The sequence below is a fragment of the Lytechinus pictus genome, unplaced genomic scaffold (assembly GCF_037042905.1).
Source record: "Lytechinus pictus isolate F3 Inbred unplaced genomic scaffold, Lp3.0 scaffold_19, whole genome shotgun sequence".
Taxonomy (NCBI): Eukaryota; Metazoa; Echinodermata; class Echinoidea; order Temnopleuroida; family Toxopneustidae; genus Lytechinus; species Lytechinus pictus.
In genome coordinates this window covers 7536388-7560963 of record NW_026974140.1, presented here as the reverse complement: position 1 = coordinate 7560963, position 24576 = coordinate 7536388, and the positions used below count along the sequence as shown (strand labels likewise).

The window sequence follows — 24576 nt, the reverse complement described above, 5'->3', positions numbered from 1 at the left end:
TGGAATTAGGTGGTCATAAAAACCTATCAAGGCTTGTCGAGATAACCACCCTTACATAAAAAAATAAAATAAGCCAAATTGAAATTACAAATTTGATAAAATGCTCATTTAAAATTTAATTCAATAACTGAAATCATTTGATAATACATGTACATGTAATACTATAAACATAAGTTAAAACACGTTTAACCGCACAAACCCAATACATAAACACACAAAGGCAGTAAAAATCCTTGCTTTCACACACTATTGATTAAATATGTATTCAGTCCTAAATCTAAATTAGTAGAAATGACAGTAAACATGGGGTCAATCCCATAGTCAATATCACACTTGTAGGCTGGGTGGACCCAGGGAGATCATTTACACCAAACAAAATTAAAACTAAAACTCTTGCCCTGGTCTTCCCCAGCAAAGCAACGTATGTTACAAATCCCATGTGTTTTATACAGAGAGATAGACGGGCCAATTAGAGATGGAAAATTGGAACATTTAAGCACCTGCATCAAGACCCCAATTAATTCCCAAACCACGCCCAATCTGTGACTTACTTGGTTCAAAAAGGGCGTAGCCTAAGATCACAAAAGAATGCTGGTTCGGTATATAAACTTTCTCATGTCATGGATTCTTGAACATATTAGTACCAAATTTCATGAATAACCAATTGTAGTGCAAATTACTTTGCCCAACAAGGCCCGTCGCTAAACAGGTGGTAGTGTGGCGACCTATTTGAGTTTCCGCATGGATCTCTCCTATTCAATTATAACCCATGACCGATCAATCACTAACCTAAACATCCCCACTGACCTGTAATAGCACCCTCTTTATATTATTTAATTACTGAAAAATAAGTTATTCTCCCTTTCCAGCATTTTCTTCAATTTAAATATTTTTTTCAAAAAATTTTGATTTGCTACATTTACAAAACAGTTACATGCTCATCCTGGGGGGCGTTTCATGAAAGGACTTGTCGGACGTTTTATCCGACAAGTCCCATTTTATCCGACAGTTACCATAGGAACAGTGCCTCTCTGCCAATCAAAATCATGGAAAGATGTCAGATCTGACAACTTGTCGGATGAAAATATTGATGAAACGCTCCCCTGATCAGCATGCAAATAAGGGGACTGATGACATCACTCACTCAGTATTTCTTTTGTATTTCATCATATTTAATTTTCTCTTCATTGTCTTGTGAAACTAAGTTTTATTCCTCCCTTAAAGGGATCGTTTAACATTGTGAGAAGCTGATTTAAAAAATTCTCAAATTAAGATGAATTATGTTTATGAGTTTATGTACTTGTTCTAAGAAACCCTGGAAATCATCTTTATTCTGAATGAAAAGTTGTTAGTAGGTAGGAAAATGTGATTATATTAGAACTCGTCTACTAGACGATCTCCCAAATTACTGTGACATCCCGATTTGAAAATAGAATTGTATGCCTCCCTCTGCGTTGAGATCGTAACGGACACGCAAGCGAGAACTGTCAATCAACCAACAGTGAATGGGGGCAAGGCCGCTCCGGCCGGCATGCACTGAGAATTGTAAACATTGCATGCAGCGCATGTTCTCTGCTAGCTCGTTTCTATAGTGCCTTGACGGTTCTAGTCGAAGCAGAGAAAGTAGTATGAAAGAAGAAAAACAGATTCTGATAGCGCAACGAAAGATATGTACAGACCATCTAAGATAAGAAAAATGCAGACTTACTGACTCCTCGCCGGGATGGTAGTAACGTGGCAAATTTGGGGCGATGTACTTTAATATTACATGAAGATAAAGCGAAAGTGTAGCACCAGAATAAAATATGTGCGATCCAGAACATCATACATGTACTTGAGAATAGAATAAGAACATGTGGTCTCTCGAGCTCTGCGTGTGTCGTGAGCTGTGTCGTGAGCTGAGGCATGGACCATGGCTAGCTGAGGGAAGGATGGCTTCATCCCATGCGTGAACGTTTCGTTGTTTATGTGGGTATGCAAATTACTTGGTATTACGTAAGACTCTTCCCATATCGCTCGAATAATACAGGACATTCATTTTTAATTGTGCAGTCACATGATTATAACATTTCATTTATTCAAGACTGTTTCTCTAATGGGCCGAGCATTTTTTTTAGAGCAGTAATCAAAAGTTGTGTAGTAAATCTGCCATATTTTACTCACGTATGCACTCCCTTCCTTTGAACGCGAGGTCCTTTCTTCTTCTTCTTTTGCTTGACAAATTTTTGGCGAAATACCTTTAGATTGTAAATTTTTAGATGAAAACCTTTTTTTTCTCTTTTTTTTTGCTTTTCAAAATTTTCTCATGAATTGTGCCTCCTCCCTTTAGAAAAACCTGGATCCACCCCTGCACAACGTAAAGCTGTCCCCCCCCCCCCCTCCAACACATAACTGCACAGCCCAACAACCAATGTAACGAACATTTTTATAATAATTATATAAAAAGATTTGGTGCAGCATAAAATATATAAAATATAAAGGTATATGCTGGGGATAAAAAGGACATAAAAATAATTGCATTATTCTGTGGCCGGCGGCGAAAACATAAAAATATTAGATTCTGGATTGGCGGTGTTCCGGCGGTGTTGAAGCATGATCTTCCGCCGCCAGTGCCAGAATGTATATTTTTACGTACTTCGGGGGGGGGGGGGGGGGGAGGGGGGTAAGAAATATTTCCATCCACATTTCTTCCACATCGGCTGATAAATGCTTAATTATTATCATTTAGGGGGGGTGTCCCATGCAACTAAAGTCTGAAGTTTTAAGTACATCGTAGCTTTATTCTTACAATCATGGACCTACTATGGCCTAAATTAATGATGCGAGCGCGAAGCGCGCAAGGTAATGTTTATTTTTATATTTCGCCTTGAAAAGAAATATAGGAGCGCGAACTTTTTTATGAACATGAACATCTTAAACGGGTCATTCTACTCACTTTTGGTAATCACGCAGGGTATGTTCATCTTAAACAATTCGATTTGATTTATTGTTCTCGTAAATGCGTATTAGCATTTTCATAACAAAAGAAACATAATATCGTTTAAAATTTTGGCATGAATAATAGAGTGTACTTATTAAAAATATGATTCAACCCACACACACCAAATGATCCACACCCAACATATTATGATATTAACAATTAGCAGGATCGAGGATTGTCATTATAAGCACATTGCTTGGAAAAAAATAACTGAAAACCCGAGATTCAAACTTATTAAATTGCATTGATTATACAACAGAATGGTGCGAGCGCGGATCACGAAGAACGAGTTGAAAATTATTAATATTTTGACATGAAGAGCTGAATCGGGTCATTCTAATCAAATACGGTCTTATGGTAAGTATAAAGTTTATACGCCAAGCGAGCTGATATTTGTTGAAATTAAGATCTTAATACGAAACATTGTATAAACTGTTTTGGAATATTGCTGCATATTTTCCTGAATAATGATAAGAGCGCATGTAAAACGCAAGCTGATTTTTTTTAAAGTATATTCGCGATTGATTTTTTTTGTATAATGATTTCTACTTTTTCTGTTTTCAAATCGTTCCTCTTTTCTTATTTCATTCACTTTTCTTCTTCTTATATCCTTTCTTATCGTTCCTCTCTATTTCCCCTTTCTCTAGGCATAGATAGCAAAGCCCCAAGAAACTCCAGAATCCTGAGACGTCCAGATGGTATTTTGTACAAAAAAAGAAGTCACCAATCTAAAAATGTCACTTTAATCCGATTTTAAAAAATGTGGAAAGACACATGCAGGGTTCGGCGACAGGGCATATAAAGTTTAGGAATAAAATAGAGAAATGCGAGTAAACGCAAAGAGTTGAATTTGAAAAGTTTTTCGATTTTATATTAAAATCCTACATTTTTATTTCAATAGCACGTTCGTGATATTACCTATAACCCCTTATAACATTGCATTTTGAAGGGTTATATATAGATATTCCCGTGATGCACATCAGTGTTTCCACTCCCGAAATTCCGAAAATTTCGGGAAATTTTACCTTTTCCAGGAAAGGTTCCGAATGAAACAAATCCATGCAGGAAATTTCGGGAAATCCAAAGATTACAAGTAAACAATAATTAAACATAACAACTGTCAACATTCATGTTATATTTTTAAAATTGTTTGCTGAAAGTTTCGGCTGGCTACATTTTTGTACACTTTTAGTTAAAATCAAACTAAAATTTTTAGGAAATGTCTATAAATTCGAGAAGTTTGTTTTGGATCTGTGGAAACACCGATGCACATGGCCTTTGTAAGCGGGGGTGCTAAATCACCTCCAAGATTTATATGGGGGTGATGTACAGGTTTGATCCAAACACCTTCATTTTGGTGCGGAAAACAAACTTTTTATTTTTTATTGTATGATTATTTTGCTTTAGATTTTAAGTATTTTCCTTTGTCAAAACTGCTATTTTGGTATTATTGGTTTTAGTAAACATGTAATATTCATCTTTTTCTTATTTTTATTTTCACAGTTTTCCTTTCTTTTCTTTTTTCTTTCTTTCTTTCTTTCTTTCCCTCTTCCTTTTAAGGGGGTAACTACCCCACTTATCTAAAATTAAGGAGGGCGTGCCCCTTCCCCTCGCTTCCATTTATCGCTACCTTTCCCATTCCCTTCGTTAGTCTGGTAACCTTATTTCGACGTCAAAGAGTCCACTCTATTGTTCTACAACACAACGAACATGACTAAAGAAAGAAAATTGGGAGAGAGAAGTAAAATGAAAGGATCTGAAAACGAAAATAAAACGACGTGTGACCAGGTTGAATTCTCTTATTCACAAAGTGCAACCCTGGACATGGAGGAATGGGGGGTCTGAACATGTGATTTTTGAAATCTTGAAATGAAAATCATTACGTCATTATGGAATATAAACAGGGGAAAAGACAAACAAGAACATAGCAGACATTTTCGTTTCTAATATTAAAATGTCCTTTATTTTTTCTCCTATTACTTGTCTTGTCCAAGGTTGGAGGTTGGTTGCTAGCGACCCCCTCCCTTCACGCTAGCGCATTTACACACTGACGAGGCGGATCTGAGAGATGAAATCATATATCTCCAGAATGGACGATGAAAAAAAAATTAAAATTATTGAAAGGGGGAACGGGAACGCTATAGATTATGCCTATACCTGCGGCCCCCTCAAAAAAAAAATGGAGACGAGGGAAGTGGAAGGGGCGAGTAGCGTATAAGTTCTAAGTAATGATAATAATAGTAATAAAATAATATAATATTTATATAGCACACGTGTCCATCTTGTTAGGTGCTCAAGGTGCCCATGTATTATTATCACTGCTTGATTCGTGTGATCAAAACGAACATACCTATAATCCTTTATTTGAGCCCCTCCCCCGCGCAAACGAAAAACACTACGAACTTCCACAACCATGCAAGGGAGAGGGGGGGGGGGGGAGAAGTGGTGTTCATTTTCAAAAGTGATTATATTATTTTATTTTTTGCTCACGAGCTACACTCCATCGTAAATGTTCAAAATGTTTGTCGGTATAGCCCTTGATTCTACAAATGTATATCGGTAACGTGTACCGACGTCAGCTATACGACCATGAGTCTTGGAAGTGTTCAACACTCTCCTCAGTCACATTTTCTTCCACCATACCCAGGGCAGTACAGGCTTTCATCAGTTAAAGGTAGGGGTGGGAATTATCATTCACACTTTCCCGATAGGCCGCCAAAATCATTTTTTTTTTTTTTTTTTTTTTTGGGGGGGGGGGCATTATTCACGTTATTATTTATTTATTTATTCATTTATATATTAGAGGGCTTGACCTAATTAAAGATCGAAGTTCTAATACAGTCTTATCTTACCTTATCTCATGAGGTCTAAATATATCACATGCAAGCTAAATTTATTGTATAATTTTATTTAGAACTGAGAATTGAATATTCTGGGCAGTTATTGTAATCATGAAGAAGATGCGTATCTAACGAAAAGATTCGTGCGAGCGCGAAACACAGAAGTAATTTTTAATATACTCAGCTACAAAAGTATTCGTTTTGCAGTGACTCATGAATGTACATGTAATACAAATCTCACCAATCAATAAAATGCGAGAGCGAGTTGTACATTTTCAATATCTGGGACAGAAAAATGTATATTCGAATCACATTTTCAACCATAAATTGGATGGATATATATAAGCATAACTTTATGATGCGAGCGTGCATGAAGCGCGAACAGAAATTCTAATTTTCCGCCCGAAACTCGGACAATCTAAGCACTTTTTCTGTCATGTACAATATGAGTATTATTGAGAACTGAACATGTTAACCACGTTTTGAAATCATAACCAGGATGAGTATGTAATCAAGCAATTAATGCGAGCGCGAAGCGCGAGCTGATTATTATTATTTTTTAATTCAGATCTAAAAACTGGAAAGTTCAAGTCCGTTTTTTATTTAAAGAAGAAACGTCATATTAGAGAATAAGACGCGAGGTGATTTTCCCCCTGGATTTAGACCTAAAACAAGACATAAAAAGCAATGGAACCATGAACAGAATGGCTATATATATATATATATATATATAACTCAACAATCGATTAGAGCGCGGAGCGCAAGCTGATATTTCTTCCGACATGAAAAGTGGACTTTATTACATGGCGTATCTAGCCGGGGCGGCAATGGAGGCACGTGCCCCGGGTGCTACTTTCAGTGGTGCAAAAACGGGAGATAGATGCAAAGAAAGAAAGGAAAAAAATGAATAGAAAAAGCAAAGGAATTAAGACGCTGAAAATAGGAATACCGCTGACGGTAATACCCCCGTTCTCTGTACCATTAATGCACTTTTCAACATAAAAAAATAATATTTTATGTCTTTACCCAGGGATGAATATTCGTGCAACTTTTAATTAGTGATATACTTATATTCTCTCCATGAATTCCAACAAACACTCCTTATAAAAAAAAATAGTTTTTCATACTCAAATGTCATAACTTTTCATCTATAGCTACGAGTTTGCATAATTTTTATACCTTTCTTTTCATTAATTCTTGCAAACAGTTCGGAAATATAATTTTCTGGTTTGTCAAAGCTTCTCACCACGCTCTGATTTTGATGAGGGAGATAAAAACTCTCCATTAGACATTTTTAGGTGAGGATATACAAAATATCATCTCGCGCTTCGCGCTCACATTAGGGCCTACCCCGATGAGATACGTATCCTTTTCATGAATTCCTACAAAAAGCCCCTAAAATTATCCATGCTTTGATTTCCTCCCGATTAGATTTTTCAAACTCATTGTTCTTTAACCTCCCACAAAAAGATTGGACAAAACTTCAACGTCTACAAAACTCTGCTGCCCGTCTCCTAACATACACTAAAAAGTATGACTCCATCTCGCCAATCCTCCAGTCCTTACATTGGCTGCCTGTTGATAAAAGAATCTCCTTCAAAATTATTTTACTATTATTCAATTTATTCTCTCTTCCCCCACATATCTCCGCAGCTCTATCTCAAAATATCAGCCTTCACGCAGTCTCCGCTCATCATTCTGATGCTCTATTGCTCCAGACACCCAGAACCAAACACAAATGGGGGGATGCATTCTCTGTTATAGGACCAAAGCTATGGAATCGATTGCCTATCCAATTACGCCAAATTTTCATCAACAGAAACATTCAAGTCCCAGGAAAACTAAATTTTGATCTCCCATTAACATTCAGGAGAATTCAAATTCTATTCTTTTTTCGTTTTCTATTGTTGTTGGGTGTTGTGTTTATTTCTCTACAAGCGCCATGAGCACCGTGCGCTATATAAGAAGCCACCAATATTATTATTATTATTGTTATTATTATTATTATAATTATTATCATTATCATCATTATTATTAAGATTTCCCCTCAATATTAATTTTTCAGCTCGCCCCTCGTGCTTGCATGAAATGCTTAATTAGACAAGCATCGATATGTCCCGATTGTAGGTCTCAATATCAATAATTTTCGGCTCGCGCTTCGCGAATGCGTTCATTGTCTGGATATGCATCATGTTAATTATTACAAAAAGTGCTTAGAATATTCCTTTTTAAGATCTTAATACTGAAAATAATTTAGCGCTCGCATACGTTGTTTTCGTTAGATACGCATCATTTTCATGATAAAAAAACCCGGACTAGAATATTATGTTTTATTTTGACTGGTCGAGTGCAGAGTATATACACAATAGACCTATATTTTGAAAGGGGTGCGATTTTAGCACTTGCCCGGGCCTCGTTTGTTCTAGATACGCCACTGTGGACATGGTGGACATTAAATTAAACAATGCGAGCGAATAGCGCGAGCTGAATATTATTATGGCCCGACAACTGGACATTCTAAGCAGGTTTTTTTAATGTAAATATCAAATTATATGTACCTCAGTAAACAATAATTGCAAGCGCGAAGCACAATAAGCTATTTTTTACATGTAGACATAAAAACTAGACATTCCTTTTGCACTTCTTGTAATAATGAATACGAAGGGTATATCATGCTCAACAATATATTTTTTTAATATATAATTGATCATGACTGGACGTTGTAAAACAATAAAGAACAAGCTGTTTGTAGCGCGAACTAAATTTACTGACATAAAAGTGAATATTTTAAAAGCGCTGCCCAACACGTAAGAAGCTTGTGAAGATGATAATGTAACAGTCTGAATGATGCGAGCGCGAAGCGCGAGCTAACAATTTTGGCGACTGGGACATATGGCCGGGCAATTTTAATCACTGTACGTAAAAAAGAATGGGCTTGATTGTAAGGCGATTTAGACCTAAAACCTATATACATTCAAATCTCTCTCGGAACATGAAGCAATTAATTAGAACCGCCCTGTGTGACAGTATATTCTAATCACTGTCGGTATAGCATATATATACACGGAGTAATGGAACATTCCTTCGTGACCCAACAGTTATATCATTTTTCCGGTAGGCGTCAGTCCGACAGCCTCTTTTCTTTTCATTTTTTTTCTTTCCTTCCACTTTTCTTCTTTCTCTTCTTCCCCATCCTCACTTCTATTTTCCCCCTCTCCCCCTTACCCCGACATGGGAAGGGGGGGGGGGTCATACCCTGTTAGAGACGGCCTTTCAATATCGACGGAAATACAATTATGCTCATTCACAAGAATTTGTTTTAAAATACACGAATTTAAGTGTATTGTTATGTGATAGTTGTGGTGATGATGTATGACTAATTGTTCCATGGAATGTGAATGTTTCAGTGATTGGATCGAGCAGAAAAGGGAACTTTCGTGATTGATAACGTTTGACTAATTACACTATTTCATTTTTCATTATTTTCCCCAAATGAATGATATCATGAGGATATATTATTTTACATTTGTTTTATATTGATTTGTTATACTCGTATTTATTAGAAATTTTCATATTGTAATGGTAATTTAATTAATTTATTTTTAGGGACCCCGGGGAAGAACAGGTTGGCTATTAATAGCCAATATGAAACGGGTCTATCCCTACGATTCTGTATTACATGCATTGTAAGCTTCATTACTGTTATATTGTTAATTTGTTATATTGTTTTTTTTTAATTATTTGATTATGTAATGTTATTTTGTTTATATTTATGCATTTTTTAATCGTGAATAAAACCAACCAACCAACCAATATAAACAATACCAGATCGAAGGTAAAGGATGCTTCATATACGCTGAGGTTTCATATAAATTGTATGAAGAAAATCAATAACCAATTTACAGGTTTTCAGGTAAACGAGCTAGAAAAGAACACAAAACACTATTTTCACGTAAGGTTCATATAGTAATCAGGGATGTGTAAAAAAAATCAGACTTCTTTTTTACTGTAAAGAATTTACGGAAGGAGGATCGAGAGAGGGGAAGCAGAAGAAAAGAAAAGAGCGGCCGAAAGAAATGGAAAATGTAAAAGAAAAGTGATATGATTTGAAAGATGTCATGAGCGGATTATATGGCGGAGAAACTGAAAGAATTATTGACCCCAATCATGGATAAAATTAAATAAGATTCCTACCCCTTGAAACCATTAAAAAAAAAACCAACAAAGTTTATGGATAATAATTTGTAGGTCTAATAGTCATTATAGTCCGGGGTCTAGGAGTTGAGATGTTTTGGGTTTGCAACTACCCTATCTACCACGTTCCAAAATAAAGTCCAAAACGGATAGGCCCCGATCGATCGGAGGGGGGGGGGGCAATACGTTGATCATGTTGATCATATAGTTTCTCCCCGGGAGTTTCTCATAAGCATCTTACGTGAAGATAGGCCTACCGAAGATTTTGATGGGATGGGAAATCCGGGATGGGAATATCTTTGTTTAGTTGTGGGAGCTCGTGGAGAACGTAAAAAAACACACACACACACACACAAAAAAACCACGATGGTGGATGTTTCCATGCCAGGGGGGGGGGGGGAGAAGGAGAGGTCACTGCCTTTATTCCGAGTTCCTACCCAGCTATGCCCCGTGCATGTAAACATGCACATGACACACGAAGGCCTGTGACTACTAGTACGTGGACGTAACATGACCAGAGTGGAGTTCGGATACATATTACAGCTCCATGATAATGCATTACATGGAGCTATATTGCATCCTCTTCTCGAACCAGTCGACGGACGTTTGCTATATCGTTACCAGGTAAAAGAGAATTATCAACAACCACAAGGATATCTTGTAGTGCATGCAAAGGTAAACTAAAGAAAAGAACAGAGGTGATTTTTTTTTTTGGGGGGGGGGGCCGGGGCACAATATAGCTTCTGGAAAATCACGCTCCATCCCCGGCCCCCATGATCCACAAAAAAAAAACTACTACTACTCTACACTGTAGATCCGAGATTGTATTTGTAGCCCCGGTTTGTCGCGTTCTTTTCTGTTGTTGTCGTTTTATTTGCTACTAATTTACGTCGCCAAAATATAAATTCAACAAAATCCCATGGTCTGTAACTAAGTCTACAAAGTTCATTATGAGGCATACATGTAGCATATTCAAATGTACAGACCACAGACGGAATGGACATTCACGAGTTCGACACAGTTTGACAGTATGATCATGGACCTATGATATTCCCCCAATGTTATGCACAAGCGACACACACAGCCTACACCCTTTCACACAGTCAATAAGCAACGCACATGCATCGATCGCTTATCGCACACACCGAGCGGAGACACAGAAAAAACCCAAAACAAACTAACTTCGCCCACAGATCACGCAAGAAGCGAAATTCCCCGTGGTAAGCTCCGCCTACTTTCTTGCATACATCACAAGGTGGCGCTATATAATATCGATTTAAATTGGAAACGGAATCATGAATCAACCGTCGAGAAGTGCATTTTTCTCTTCAAACATTGCCTCAGATTTTCAGTTTTTAAAAACACTTCCCGAACATGTTATGATCCCAAACTTTCACATGGGTATTTTTGAGCTGTTAGTCAAATGTTCATACCATTTTCAAAAAGCAATATGATAATTTTTTAAATTGCTCACAAAGTGAAACAATCCCTTTAACATATGAATTACCATTGTTGTAACACTTGTGGTTCAGTCAAGTTGGTCATTATTGTCAAATCTGTTAAAATTGAAATATTGTAAAACAAAAATAGTGAAGGATATCATCTACTTTCTCATTTGCATATCACTGAATTGTGCATATAACTATTTGAAATGTCATAACTTTCTTATTTTACATCTGATTTTGATGAAATTTTCAGCACTATGCTTGTTTGATTTTTCTCTATTGATTCAAATCAACATTTTCTGAGGTGGACTTCACCTCTAAAGGTGTATTTTGCGAGATTGTTTATTTTTCTTTCCCTTCCCCCCCCCCCCTCAGTGTTCAGCCTTTTTCTATATTTTCAATTTTTTGTTTTTCATTTTTTGGCATTTTCCTTCTAACATGGCCTTGAGCATTTTAACTATTTGTAAGGATATTCTTTGTATTTGATGACATCAACTTGTCTTTTTATGTGAGTGTAAAATAAAAAGAAATGAATGTTTTTATCTTTGCTAGGTACTATGTATACATCTAAAGCGCTTCACATGGTCTGGTTTTCTACGAACCAAGATAGATACCTATGTACAGTTTCCTATGAAAGGCTTAGATATACAACCTTACATGCTTGGTACAGAGGTAAGTCACTACCTGGGGGCAGTTTCACAAGTCAGGCTTAAAGGGATACTCCAGGCTGAAGATTATATGATTTGAACAGATAAAGAAATCAGACAAACAAAACACTGAAAATTTGATCAAAATAGGACAAGGACTAACAAATCTATGGCATTTTAAAGATTTGCATTATTCCCGTGAAACACTTCTAGGCATGTCTTCATGAATATTCAATGAGCAAACTGATGATGTTATATCTCCACTTGTTCTTTTGTATTTTATATATATGAAATTAGGTTTTTATTCAAATTTTTGCTATTAAGAAATAAAAAATTGGATTGAGAACTGAATTAGTGCATTAGATATTCATTGCTGCAAATTATGTCTTTGCAAGGGAGACATAACATTCACAGATGTATGAAAAAATGAAACAATGATGATTTCAGGTAATACATAAGAAAAAGGAAAGTGGAGATGTGACATGATCAGTCCACCTAATGAATATTAATGATGACGTACATACAACTTTTTTTTCTTCAAAATATTGCTAAACTTTAAAATTCAATAACTTTTTTATTATCAGATTTTGATGAAATTTTCAGCATTTTGCTCCTTTAATTTTCCTCTATTTATTTAGATATAAATATTTTAGCCCGGAGTACCCCTTTAAGTGTCATTCACCTTGATTTGTAAGAATTTCTTTTGAAATAGTGCATTGTGTTTACTCGTATTTGGTTTCAATGCTTTCTCAAATGAATAAACATGGCCATCTGAAAAGGTTTTTTTCAGCTGTTCATTACATGTTATATCCTATCTAATGTGTGATAATGGGACATTGTTACTTTTAGTTGGAATTAGTTATACTTGTACATATTTATAGCTCCATATGTAGATCTTACAAAAGTTTATGCAGTGTTATTGATGTAACATTTGAAATTTTATTTTTTCTTATTTTGTTGTATCCCATTTTGTCAAGATGATAAAATAAGCTCATTCATTTATGATTTAGCAGCAGTTAGTAAACATAGATTTAGCTGAAATTAACTAAATATCAGTCTGGTTGTTGATTTTATATTTCAAATAGGCAGTCATGACATGTTTTCTTTCTGCCAGAAATTTGTCCACATTATGTTGCATTCAACTCAGGTGAGGTGACTTGGTGCCTGACAGAATTAATTCCATGAATGCAATGAGCACTGGAAGCAGCAGCTGGAATGAAACCAGGGCTCTGTAACACAAATATTAGCGATCAATCACTAAATGAACTGACCAATCAATATCAATGTTACAAGTGCATTTTGTTTAAAATACTGACCAGGAACCAATCAGTGCGGTTCTTTCATATTTGCAATTCATCGCAAACCTTTGTGTTATGGAGCCCAGAGTTATATATACTACCGGTAGATAAATGTCGCTATATGTTATTAATATTGGTGAAATGTTGAGCTATGTATTCCTTTCATTTTTTTTGTGTCTTTACATAGTGTCAAGATGAGAATGTTAGCTCAACTGTTTATGATTTAGCTGCAGTCATTGTACATCAAGGGTCAGGGTGAGTATCCTTGTCTATGAGCAAAGACAGGGGGGGTTTCATATAGAATTAAGTGTGACTTCAAGTCATGCTTAAATGCCATTGCACACATGGTATGAATGAATATGCAATGATGCATGTTTCCTGAACAAGATTTGACCAATGAGTTTAGGTGTGTATACCACATGTACTCCCCCTCCCTGCCATGACAGTTAATAATATGAGGTGACAAGCTGAAGTATTGAAATGGTTCGTCAGCTGAGAGAATTTCATTTATTGAAAACGGGCTATAGGAATATTTCATTGCATCTTTCCTGTTTCACACAACTATTTTTTAAAACTACATTTTTGTCTTGCCCACCAGAGGTGAAGGCGAGACTTAGGGATCCAAATGTCGTCGTCCGTCCATCACAAACCTAATGACACACAACTTCACAACCGTAGATGTACTTAGGCGACCTGCATGTTATGCTACAATCGGAGGTCACATGGTAAGGTCAAAGGTCATTTCCAGGTCAACATTAAAGTTTACATGCAATTCTCTTATGACAAGTCTTATTCCATCCCAGTCATTTCACAATGAAGTTTCGATACAATTCTGTTGCGTGCCCTCGCAAATCACGATATTTCTGGTTATTTTCATAAGTGGGCGAGACACAAAATCGCTTTTGCCTTGTTATCTACATATGATTTGTAAGCAGAGGGGCAAGAAGTGCTTACAAGTAATCTCATTTGGCCAGACCTGCAAGGTATAACCTGTGTGATCTATTTACATGTAATTTATGACTGCTACACATTCTGCTCATATGAGCTTTTATTTGCAGTGAAACCCTCATTTCATATTCTTGGCATCGATTAAAAATCCCACCTGCAATCAACAAAGATATTAAAGAGTCATAGACTCTTCCTTAGTAGTAAAGAACAACTCTATTACAATAGGGTCCCTTTATTCATTTGTGATTTGAATAGGTTCTGATTTCTCAGTTATTATTAATGATGATAGTAATGATGAGTAAATAATTGGTTAAGATGGTGGGGCAAACAATCATTTCTGAAGCAAGTAGATCTACATGCAGCTATCTTCTCAAAGCAAAGCCATGGGAAAATATTGTGTATTCTCATTTCTTAGAGGAAGTGATAGAAAAGGTAAAAAAAATTTAAGTACTGAAAGAAATGGACTTAAATGTGAGAGCTTAACCCTAAACGGTTGGGGGGTGGGTGGAAGGGGGAATCCGACCCCCTCGACACATTTTCGGTGATAAATCTGACGCAAAAAGTTGGTGCCATGCCGTTCTATCACTTTTTCTTTCAAGTCTTGCATAACTTTTTAAGACCAAATTTGCGACCCCTGGGTACGCAGTTCTGAAATACTCAACATTTCGAAAGTGTATGTCAGACCAATGAATTTGACCCATGTCAAAAATATGAATTCATGTACAAAATTTGTGTTTTAGACAAAATTCCTGTTTCATTATTTCTACTAAAAAAAAATTGTCTTGTTTATGAGTAGAAATAAGTTGTTGACAATTTCCATTTAAAAAAATAAAGAAGTAGAAGAAACAAGGAAATGCATAAGAATTTTCAAGAATATTAAAATTCATATGAAAAATTGCAATACTGAATTTTTCTTTTAGAATACTTTTCTTCAGCATCCCACAACGAGTCTTTAAATAGAAAATTAGCACATTTTGGGCCGTATTTTGGTGATTGGAGCAATTTGATTTTGATCAACATAATGAATTCATATGAAAAAAAAATGTTATTTCAGAAAAATTAACCATTCAGCCTTGTAGATTGCATTGCACATTACAACTGAACAAATTTTTGCGATGCTCATGTGATTGGTGGCCGAGATCCGGGGGGGGGGGGGGGGGGGGGGTGTGCAATCATCAGAGGATAAGAATACGCATACAGAGTTGTCAGAGATGGGCAACTGCCAGGCAATAGCTTCAGACTCTTAAGATGAACAAAAAAAATTCATATGAATTTTATTTATTGTTCTTTAAATTTCTTTTGTATATCTTTGTTTTTTCAACTTTTTATTTGTTATTTATTTAATGGAAATTGGAAGTTATATTACTCTATGTAAAGTCTCAAGTGCGCTGCTTTATGTAATCAGAGATAAAAGTTCATTGCACTTTGTACTATTTGTCTCGCCCACCAGAGGTGAAGGCAAGACTTAAAGGTCAAGTCCACCCCAGAAAAATGTTGATTTGAATAAAAAGAGAAAAATCAAACTCGCAAAACACTGAAAATTTCATCAAAATCGGATGTAAAATAAGAAAGTTATGACACTTTAAAATTTTGCTTATTTTTCACAAAAGGTGATATGCACAACTCAAATGAGAAGTTGATGATGTCCCTCACTCACTATTTCTTTTGTTTTTTATTGTTTGAATTATACAATATATCATATTTCATAGATTCGACAATGGGGACCAACTTGACTGAATCATATTGTATTAAACAATGCTCATTCCACATGTTCAGGGAAGAATTAATTGTTGTTTCATTTGACAATGAGGAGAAAAATAGAATATTCCCTATTTCATATAATAAAATACAAAAGAAATGGTGAGTGGATGACGTCATCAGTCTCCTCATTTGCATACCCACCAGGATGTGCATATAACTGTTTTGTGAAATTAAGCAAAACTTTAAAATGTCATAATTTTCTCATTTTACATCCGATTTTGATGAAATTTTCAGTGTTATATTTGTTGGATTTTTTTCTTTTGATTCAAATCAACTTTTTGTTGGGGTGGACTTGTCCTTTAAGGATCCAAATAATATCCGTCATCCGTCACAAACATTATGACACATAACTCCGCAACTTTTTGTCACTTTTCAACCAAACTTGGATGGTAGATGTACTTAGGGGACCTGCATGTTATGCTGCAGGTGGAGGTCACATGGTAAGGTCAAAGGTCATTTTCAGGTCAACGTTAAAGTTTACATGCAAGGCTCTCTTCTGACATAACTCTGTCACACAACATCGCTTCAGCCTTGTTTTTATTTTAATGCCTATGATTTCTTCTTAACAGGGCTGGTGCTGGTCACTACATAGCCTTTGCAGTCAACAATGGTAAGTCTTTATTAGACAAGCTTCATGTTATCAGCAGTTTTCACTGACAACAGTTATAAGCTACTGAAATCTTTGTAACTCATTTGTTTGTATTATCAATGCCAAGTATGTTTGTCTGTTTAAATTCTATCAAATCATAAACAATGCTAACACAATTTAGTCCAACATGCTTTAGCAACCTCGTGTATAGAACAACCAGCTGCCAATAAGACCTTATATAATCATTTGGTTAGCATTTGATATTTTGATTTCTTATGGAAAATGGGATTGGACAAGCAATATGAAGTTGAGGTCATCCGAACTGTCGTATCACACATACAACAGTGTACACCTATTCGAGAGGAAATCGACTTCAAAATTTTCACACTTAGTTCCCCAGCCTTACAACATTTTCGTTGCTAGAAAAATACATGGTTGGAAAGATCAAGACAATTGCTTGAAATTTTTACACAAATCCAAGAATCAGAGGAAATGCCGCAAAAGAGCTACATGCTTGTAATTTTGATTTGAGCAGTTTAGATTTTCCCTGTACAAAAACGCCATAGGGGATACAACAACCCGACCTCAATTTCAATGCGCGTGATCAAGCAAAACGTTGAGTCACTCTTTCACGTGCAAAGTCAATGCAGTGCAGATACAAAAGTTCGGCTGATCTCGCATTTGTATATTAAGTGTGCAAGCTTTTGTTTGCTTTGCTTCAGTTTCCCATGGGATGCGCGCATTTTATTAAAAGTTTGTATGGCATCGCTGTGAAAATCTCTACATATCTCAGAAACTGAAAGAAATTACTACCTAGAAATTTAATTATGAGTAAGAATAGGACTTTTACCCTCATTTTCTGCGAAAATCCCAAAATCATTTTTTAAAACCCAAATTGACTGATACGACGGTTCAGATGAACGCTGACGATATTGCTGAGGAAATCTGAGGCATTTTTACTATGTGCAACCTAAATCAACGTATGATCTTTATTCTTGAAACCTAGAATAAATGAAAGTATGGAGTCAGCATTGTGGTACTCAGGGATTAGATTAATGTTTGATTTTTTAATTCTTGAATTCCTGATTAGCATGTTTTGATCAATATATTTTTCTTTATTCTTTAATTCTCAATTTTAATCCTCTTTTTCTTTCTTTTCTTCATGTTATACACACACACAGGTCAGTGGTACTGCTTCAATGATAGTACAGTGACCCCCGTAGAAGAGAAAGTCATTACGCGATGTAAAGCCTACATCCTTTTCTATGTCAGTCATCAATTCAAGGATGATTTCCTTTCCTTCTCTAGCATCCACAATGGAAACATTCCATCATAGTCACATGACCAGTCACATGATATGTAGTTAGCATGGACAAGATTGCCTATATATTTTTGTTAAAGAATCGATAAAAGAGATGATATGAGATGCGAATGTTGTCATGATTGTTGTAATATCTTTATAGGTATGTTGCAGTAATGGCTTGCTACTGTAACATTCAGTGCTACAAAGGGTTTAAACTGCGGCTCATTTCTAATGCATCGTTTCTGTCCATCATTATCAATTGCTGTCCCCATGTCCTTCAATGTATGCTTCAACGTCTGCTAAGGTTACATTTGTTTCAGAGAAGTGGGAAAAGGTGTTTAACATTTATCATGCTTCTACCAAGAATATGAATATATGTATGAAGTAAGCACATTTCAGATATTATGCAGCTGTTAAAAACAGGACATAATGATTCTTATGCCCTCCGAAAGGCAAAACCCAGAGAGGATATTTAAAAGAATAAGACAGGTAATATTGATTGCATTTATATGCTCTAAAGTTGTATTAGACTTCATTATTCAAATACTTATCAATGCTTTTTCTTAACGTTTCATTGAATGACTCTACTCCTTTGGTTGAGAAAAGGTTATATTAATCTAGAATCTGGATGGTCCCTATACAATATATTGTGGAATTAGAAGATTGATAAAGTAGTTAATGAGTAAAGTCTTTCTTTGGATAACTAGGCACTGTCTTACTAAGAGTTGCAATAAGTTCAAATCAAGCTCAAAATTGCAATTGAATCATTGATACTGATTTGAGATTGATTTTAATCTCTTTGAATTCAATGTAAGACAGTGCCTTGGTGTACTTAACGGGAAATTCACACTTTTGATCAGAAAAATCAGAGAAAAAATTATGTCAGATGTTGCTTTCCTCAAATTAGCAACAACCATTCTATTTTTTATCCACATACAAATATTGTTTCAACACAAGCCAAAATGAAATTAAAGATACTGAAAAGTTGCTAATTTGCATTTTCAACAGTCATTTCATTGTTTGTATAATGTTGGCAATTTAGAGAGCATATTGATTAGTTTCAGTTATACAGCTTTTAATCAGTAATGGCACATCATGCTTCACTTGAAATTGTATATTTTTTCTCAGTTAAATATTTTCTCTGTTTATTCATTACTACTTGTATTTAGAATAAGGAGAAAGTGCAAAAGTGGCATGTAAACACATACTCTGGCCTCTAATCTGAAATCCAGGTTAACTTAGTAGACAGTGATCTAAGTCCGGCATAACATTGTGAGAAGCCAAAATTTTGTTTTCATTGGACTTTTCTTATGTTTGTTGATTTTGTTTAAAAATCCATGCAGGAATAGTAAAGGAAACTACTTCAATTATTATTTTCACTCAAAGTTGGTTGGGAGTGCCAAATAAACTGATAAATTCAACCTCTAATCTTAGAGACTTGTGTTAATTTGACTCTCTGTTATGTAAACCATAACTTGACCAGAGTTTTTTATTTTATTTATTAAACCTGAGTTCAGAATACAGGACTTACATTTGGCTAGTGATTTATTGGATACAATGTCATACCAACAACTCTCTTCATTCTCTTTAGAAATTATTATCTCTGTTTGGAGATATAAGGTTTTGCCTCCATAGCCTTGTAGAAGAGCCATTGAAGGCAGAGTTGCTGTATCACTGATGTCCAATTTACAACATATTTCATAACTGTAATGCCCCAACTCCTTGATGTAATTTGTCACCATGTCAATGTTTATATTCAGAGTATGTCCAAGAGAACATTAATCCGTCCATGTTCATGTCTTGATTTTCTCAATGATTGTTTTCATGTTTCGTGGTCTTTGACGTTAGAATTAGATCCAAATAGGGCTTTGGTATACTGATAGGCTAATGACGTTATAAGCGGTCCATTTATGTGCACATCATTATTGTGGAATACATTTACATTCTTGTTTAATTTGAATTGTCAGGAACACCAAGCGATTGTAGGAGCAGAAAATGCAATGGGTAATACATTTCTTGAGAGGTATTTATAGAGTCTACTACAAATACACGCACTATCGACACATGATTGAAGGTATTAAGAACTACGCACTTAAGGTACCTTTGGAAGAGTTCTAAACATGTTCGTGGTATTATATAGTTGCAGGCATTTGGACAGTCTTAAAGATACAAGTGTGTGTAATTGTTGTAATGCCTGAGCAAAATTATATGTTTTATAAGATAGTGTTTATTACTCATTTCAAAATCATGACCAGTCATTGGAACTAGTCATTAGCAAATTTTTCTGTTAGCTAAAATTAACGACTGGTGAAATATATGTGATACATTATATATTTTAGCAAATCATTTGATAAGGATCCATTATGAAAACTATATTTTTCTTCCATTACTTAGTTCAATTCTATCATTCTCATCGTCGTCTCGACACATTTTTTTTTTTTTTTTTTTCAATTAAATTAATCTGTTTTTTTTTCTTTCTATTTTCTTCCTCTTGTTAGGACTGTTTTTCATCCTTTGTTGGTGGGAATTAATGTTGGAATTTTCCATAGCAAAGCTAAATCATTGTAAAACAAAGGTTATGGTCAGGTCCAAAATGGCAATGTCTTATTAAGATAATTCTATCAATGTACCAGTATCTTGGCTTGAGTAGTTGATGAAGTGAAGAAAGAATGGGGAAAAAATTGGGGTCAGATGTGCAAGATTAATTCATGAAATTACCATGTATGGAGGATTATGACTTTGATGGATTTCCATTCAATAAGTTTCATCATTTTTTTAATGATTATTTGGTATACGGGGTCCAGATGTTTAACATCCTTACAGCTTGGTCATGACTCAACCAATTCCACACCATCTTACTCAGAAATATATTGTATAACAATTTTCATCCAGGTGGTAACTAAGAAATTCTGTAAACAACGGCAATTCATTGACCTGGGTCCCGTAACACAAAGGTTAGCGATTGATTGTACGCTTGATTTTCACAATTGATTGCACATTATAGTCAATGGAATTAATCGTAGAAAAATGTTCTACGATCATTGCTAAGCTATGTGTTATGGGCCCCGAAAGAGGTTTAATTATTTTGATAATAGTCTCACAATTTGACAGTTTTGTTTTTTCTTAAGTATCACACAATTATCAATACAGAATGCTATCTCACGCATAGTTACATATCACAGTAAAGCCATAGAAATTATATTACAGCACATTGAAATGGACGGGCGGTATTCGACGGACCACTGAACGTTGCTAAAGGCTAATACAGGCTACTTTAAAATTGGCATCTCTCAACCATTCAGTACAATGTTTTTACTAGCTGTGGTTATTGATATTATACAGGTATTGCCTACCCGGAGTTTGAATATAACATTTCATTTCCCTGATGGAGTTATAGTCTTCCCTAGGGATTTTATGTTACCCGAAGCATGCAGTGCTGAGGGAAATTATACTAGCTTCAGAGGGGAGTTGAAATGCATTTCTTAAATGGACAGACCAGTCAATATATGTTATATTATATAGTCTATGTAGATTCACCATCTGAGTCTTCATTTAGGAGATGGATTTATGATCAACTTGCCATGCTTGCTTGCAGCTCTGATCCGTCTATGTCATAGTAGAAAAAAAGAAATTGGGAAAAATACAGCAAGCGCGTTCTTTGGGCAGTCGATGCATTAACACTAGCGTGTAAATGTACATTAAGTAATATAATTGATTTATGCAACTTCAAAGCAGTGGGTGAATATACCTCTGCCGTTTACACAGTTATTTTCACCAAGGCGACATAAAAACCTAGAATATGACAAATGTGATCCTTGCAGCTATGATCCTGTGATGGCGTATTGACCTATCACTGATTCGAATCTTCATGAACTATGTGATGTAATATTTTATCATACAGATGTTAATATACAAATATTCAATGTTTATGAGTGCTATTGTTCCGAATATTACATGAGCGTGCAAGTTGAAAATTTGCATGAATGACAAAACATTGAATTTTTGTTTTATAAAACACATGATATGTAGATATAGTCTAGACCGAATAATAAAAATAGATGGAAAATTAGGCCTAAAAAGAATACAGCTGATTCCTTTGAATGTCACATGACACGCATTCATCCAATCAGATGTCAAGGATCTATGTATGTGTTGTATAATTTGAAGTAATGATTATGACATTTTTAAGGTACCAGATACAGGTGTTTCTAAGTGCACAATTTTCTGACGATGAATTATTTACTGGGATTTTAAGAATAAAAGTGCTGTCAATTAATGAATAAGTCAACAAAACAATAAAAAAGATGCAAAGATGTGCACCTCCATATTGACCAAGCCACAACTGATATGAAAGTGGGGGGAATCTAAACACTAAATAGATGGGATATTAACTTGGTTTGGGAAATTCCACCCTCTCATGGTAGATGCAAAGTGGTTGAAATAAAAATCCACTCCCGACATAAATTTTCCCTATTTCCCTATTTCTCAACAAATGTCATTAACTCTTTACACGCTGAATACAATTTTTTGGGGAAAATAATGACAATTGTTTCCATGTTATTTTCTTTAATTCAAGATTTCCATATTGCACCATTGATACTTATTATCATTATAAAGATGTTATCCAAAAACTATTGCCTTTTATTAGCTTATCTAATTTGAAGGTATATAGGGAGAAAACTAATTATTACGATTGTTGAATTTAATTGTGCGAATGTGCAAGATTGCAACATCAGCGCGCAAAGGGTTAACTTTAAGACATTACTCAAATGCAATACTACCTTCATAAGAAGGTAGTATTGCATTTGAGTAATGTCTTAAAGTTGAAGGTAGTATTGCATTTGAGTAATGTCTTAAAGTTAATGACATTTGTTGAGTGTTCGTGTTATATTTCTTTTCCTTACTTTGGTTGCTGAAACATCAGCTATTGTTTAGTCTGATATCCATTATATATTAAAAGGTAACCTAGATTTGTTGTTACCCATCAGTCTTAATCATGGTAAAATAAGAAAAAATCATGGTTTTGAAAATATATTGATGAAAACCTATGAGAAATCCTTGATGATATGTTCAGTGTAAACTGATGTTTTTTTCATTACAAAGTTGATTTGGAAAGGTTTATTGTGCTGTAACCATAATGTAGGAGAGTGTTGAGAGATAATATGAAGGACCATATTTGTGCAATTCTAACCATTATCTATGATGTGCATAGTAAGGTTATGTGAAATTAATCCCTCACAGTCATGTAGGTAGCAATCCTTTCAGGAACTATGATATTTACCAGAAGTATACAGATATGCCAACTCTTTCCTTTTTGCAGTATTTTGTCTTTAAAACAAAAATAAAAATACCACAGGTTTTATGAAAAATACAATTTTTCCTCAAAATTGTATTATACATACATGTATGTCTATTTCCGAAAGTTGAAAATACTCATTTTTACTCCCCAAATCCTTTCTGTCAAAATACTAGTACCTTCATTATTTTCATGAGGTTGGCATCCCTTAGTATTACTCACTAGTCCTGTATATTTTATAAGCACTTTAAAAATCAAAGGTATCAAGTCTTGAATAGGTTGTGATTGTTTATTGGTATATTCATGCCAAAAGATACTGGTTCAATGATGAGCTATTTATGATGTGTTATCCCTTACTGCCAAGATTGTTTATATTATAATGACAGAACTGGGACCCATTGCATAAAACATTTGCCATTAAAAAACTCTGGCAAGCAAACTTCTGCTATTGAAACTGTTACATTAAAAAACTATGGCAAAAAAAAAATTGCCAGAGTTTGTATTATGGCAAAAGTTTTATGCAACGGGTCCCAGAAGTGGCTACCCTGGGTAAATATGACATTATTATATTATTATTATTATGATTATTATTATAGCCTCACATAGTATCCCTGTGATGAATATGAATAATACAAAACATATATCCTGATTCTTTATGGCTGGAGTATTGGTCCAGTTGGTAAGATTTTCTTGTATGTTGATAATAGTTACATGTGGAATAATTCCCTTCAGCAAGAAATTGCTCCACATTGTTCTGCTCTCAACCCAGGTGAGGTATATGGGTACCGGGAAGGAATTTATTCCTGAAATACCTCTTTACTGTAAAGGCTTGCTGGTCTAAAGCCAGGGTAATGATATCTTAGTCCCTTTGGGTGTGCAGAGATGTTAAATGATATGAGCTTCACAAGAACTGAATATTCCTATGGAATTATTATTTCTATAGAAATAATTTACTATGCTGGATTTCACTGGCTTTCGTGGTCCCCATTTTGTTATGGTTAGAGATACAGGAGAATGAGAAGTGAATGGATTTGAGCTACAGCTTATTGTGATGCTTATTCACCAATTGCCTACTTGAACTGAGTATTTCCTGTACAATGTCAATGGTAAGAGAATTCTGCATTGAATGGGTTAAACTTAAATTCCCCGAATTCTTTATAAAGCTAACTTGGAATCTATCTTTATATTAATAATTAGCGAGAATAAATGTGTTTAGAAAAAAAATTGGTGAGTACACAAGAAGGAAAATTTAGAGGATGTGGACCATCTAAACAC

General features: G+C 35.1%; 1 protein-coding gene across 1 annotated transcript in view; it reads left to right on the top strand.

Annotated features, from left to right (window-relative positions):
- The window catches only part of LOC129260713 (ubiquitin carboxyl-terminal hydrolase 3-like), a 49256-nt gene extending 25919 nt beyond the window's left edge, over window positions 1-23337 (top strand). Inside the window, exons 12-15 of the mRNA XM_064114543.1 lie at window positions 12012-12131; window positions 13592-13659; window positions 16683-16723; window positions 17884-23337. Of these exons, the coding sequence (XP_063970613.1) occupies window positions 12012-12131; window positions 13592-13659; window positions 16683-16723; window positions 17884-18038 (384 nt within the window). The 3' untranslated portion in view covers window positions 18039-23337. The remainder of the gene's footprint in view (window positions 1-12011; window positions 12132-13591; window positions 13660-16682; window positions 16724-17883) is intronic.
- The last annotated feature ends 1239 nt before the right edge of the window (window positions 23338-24576 follow it).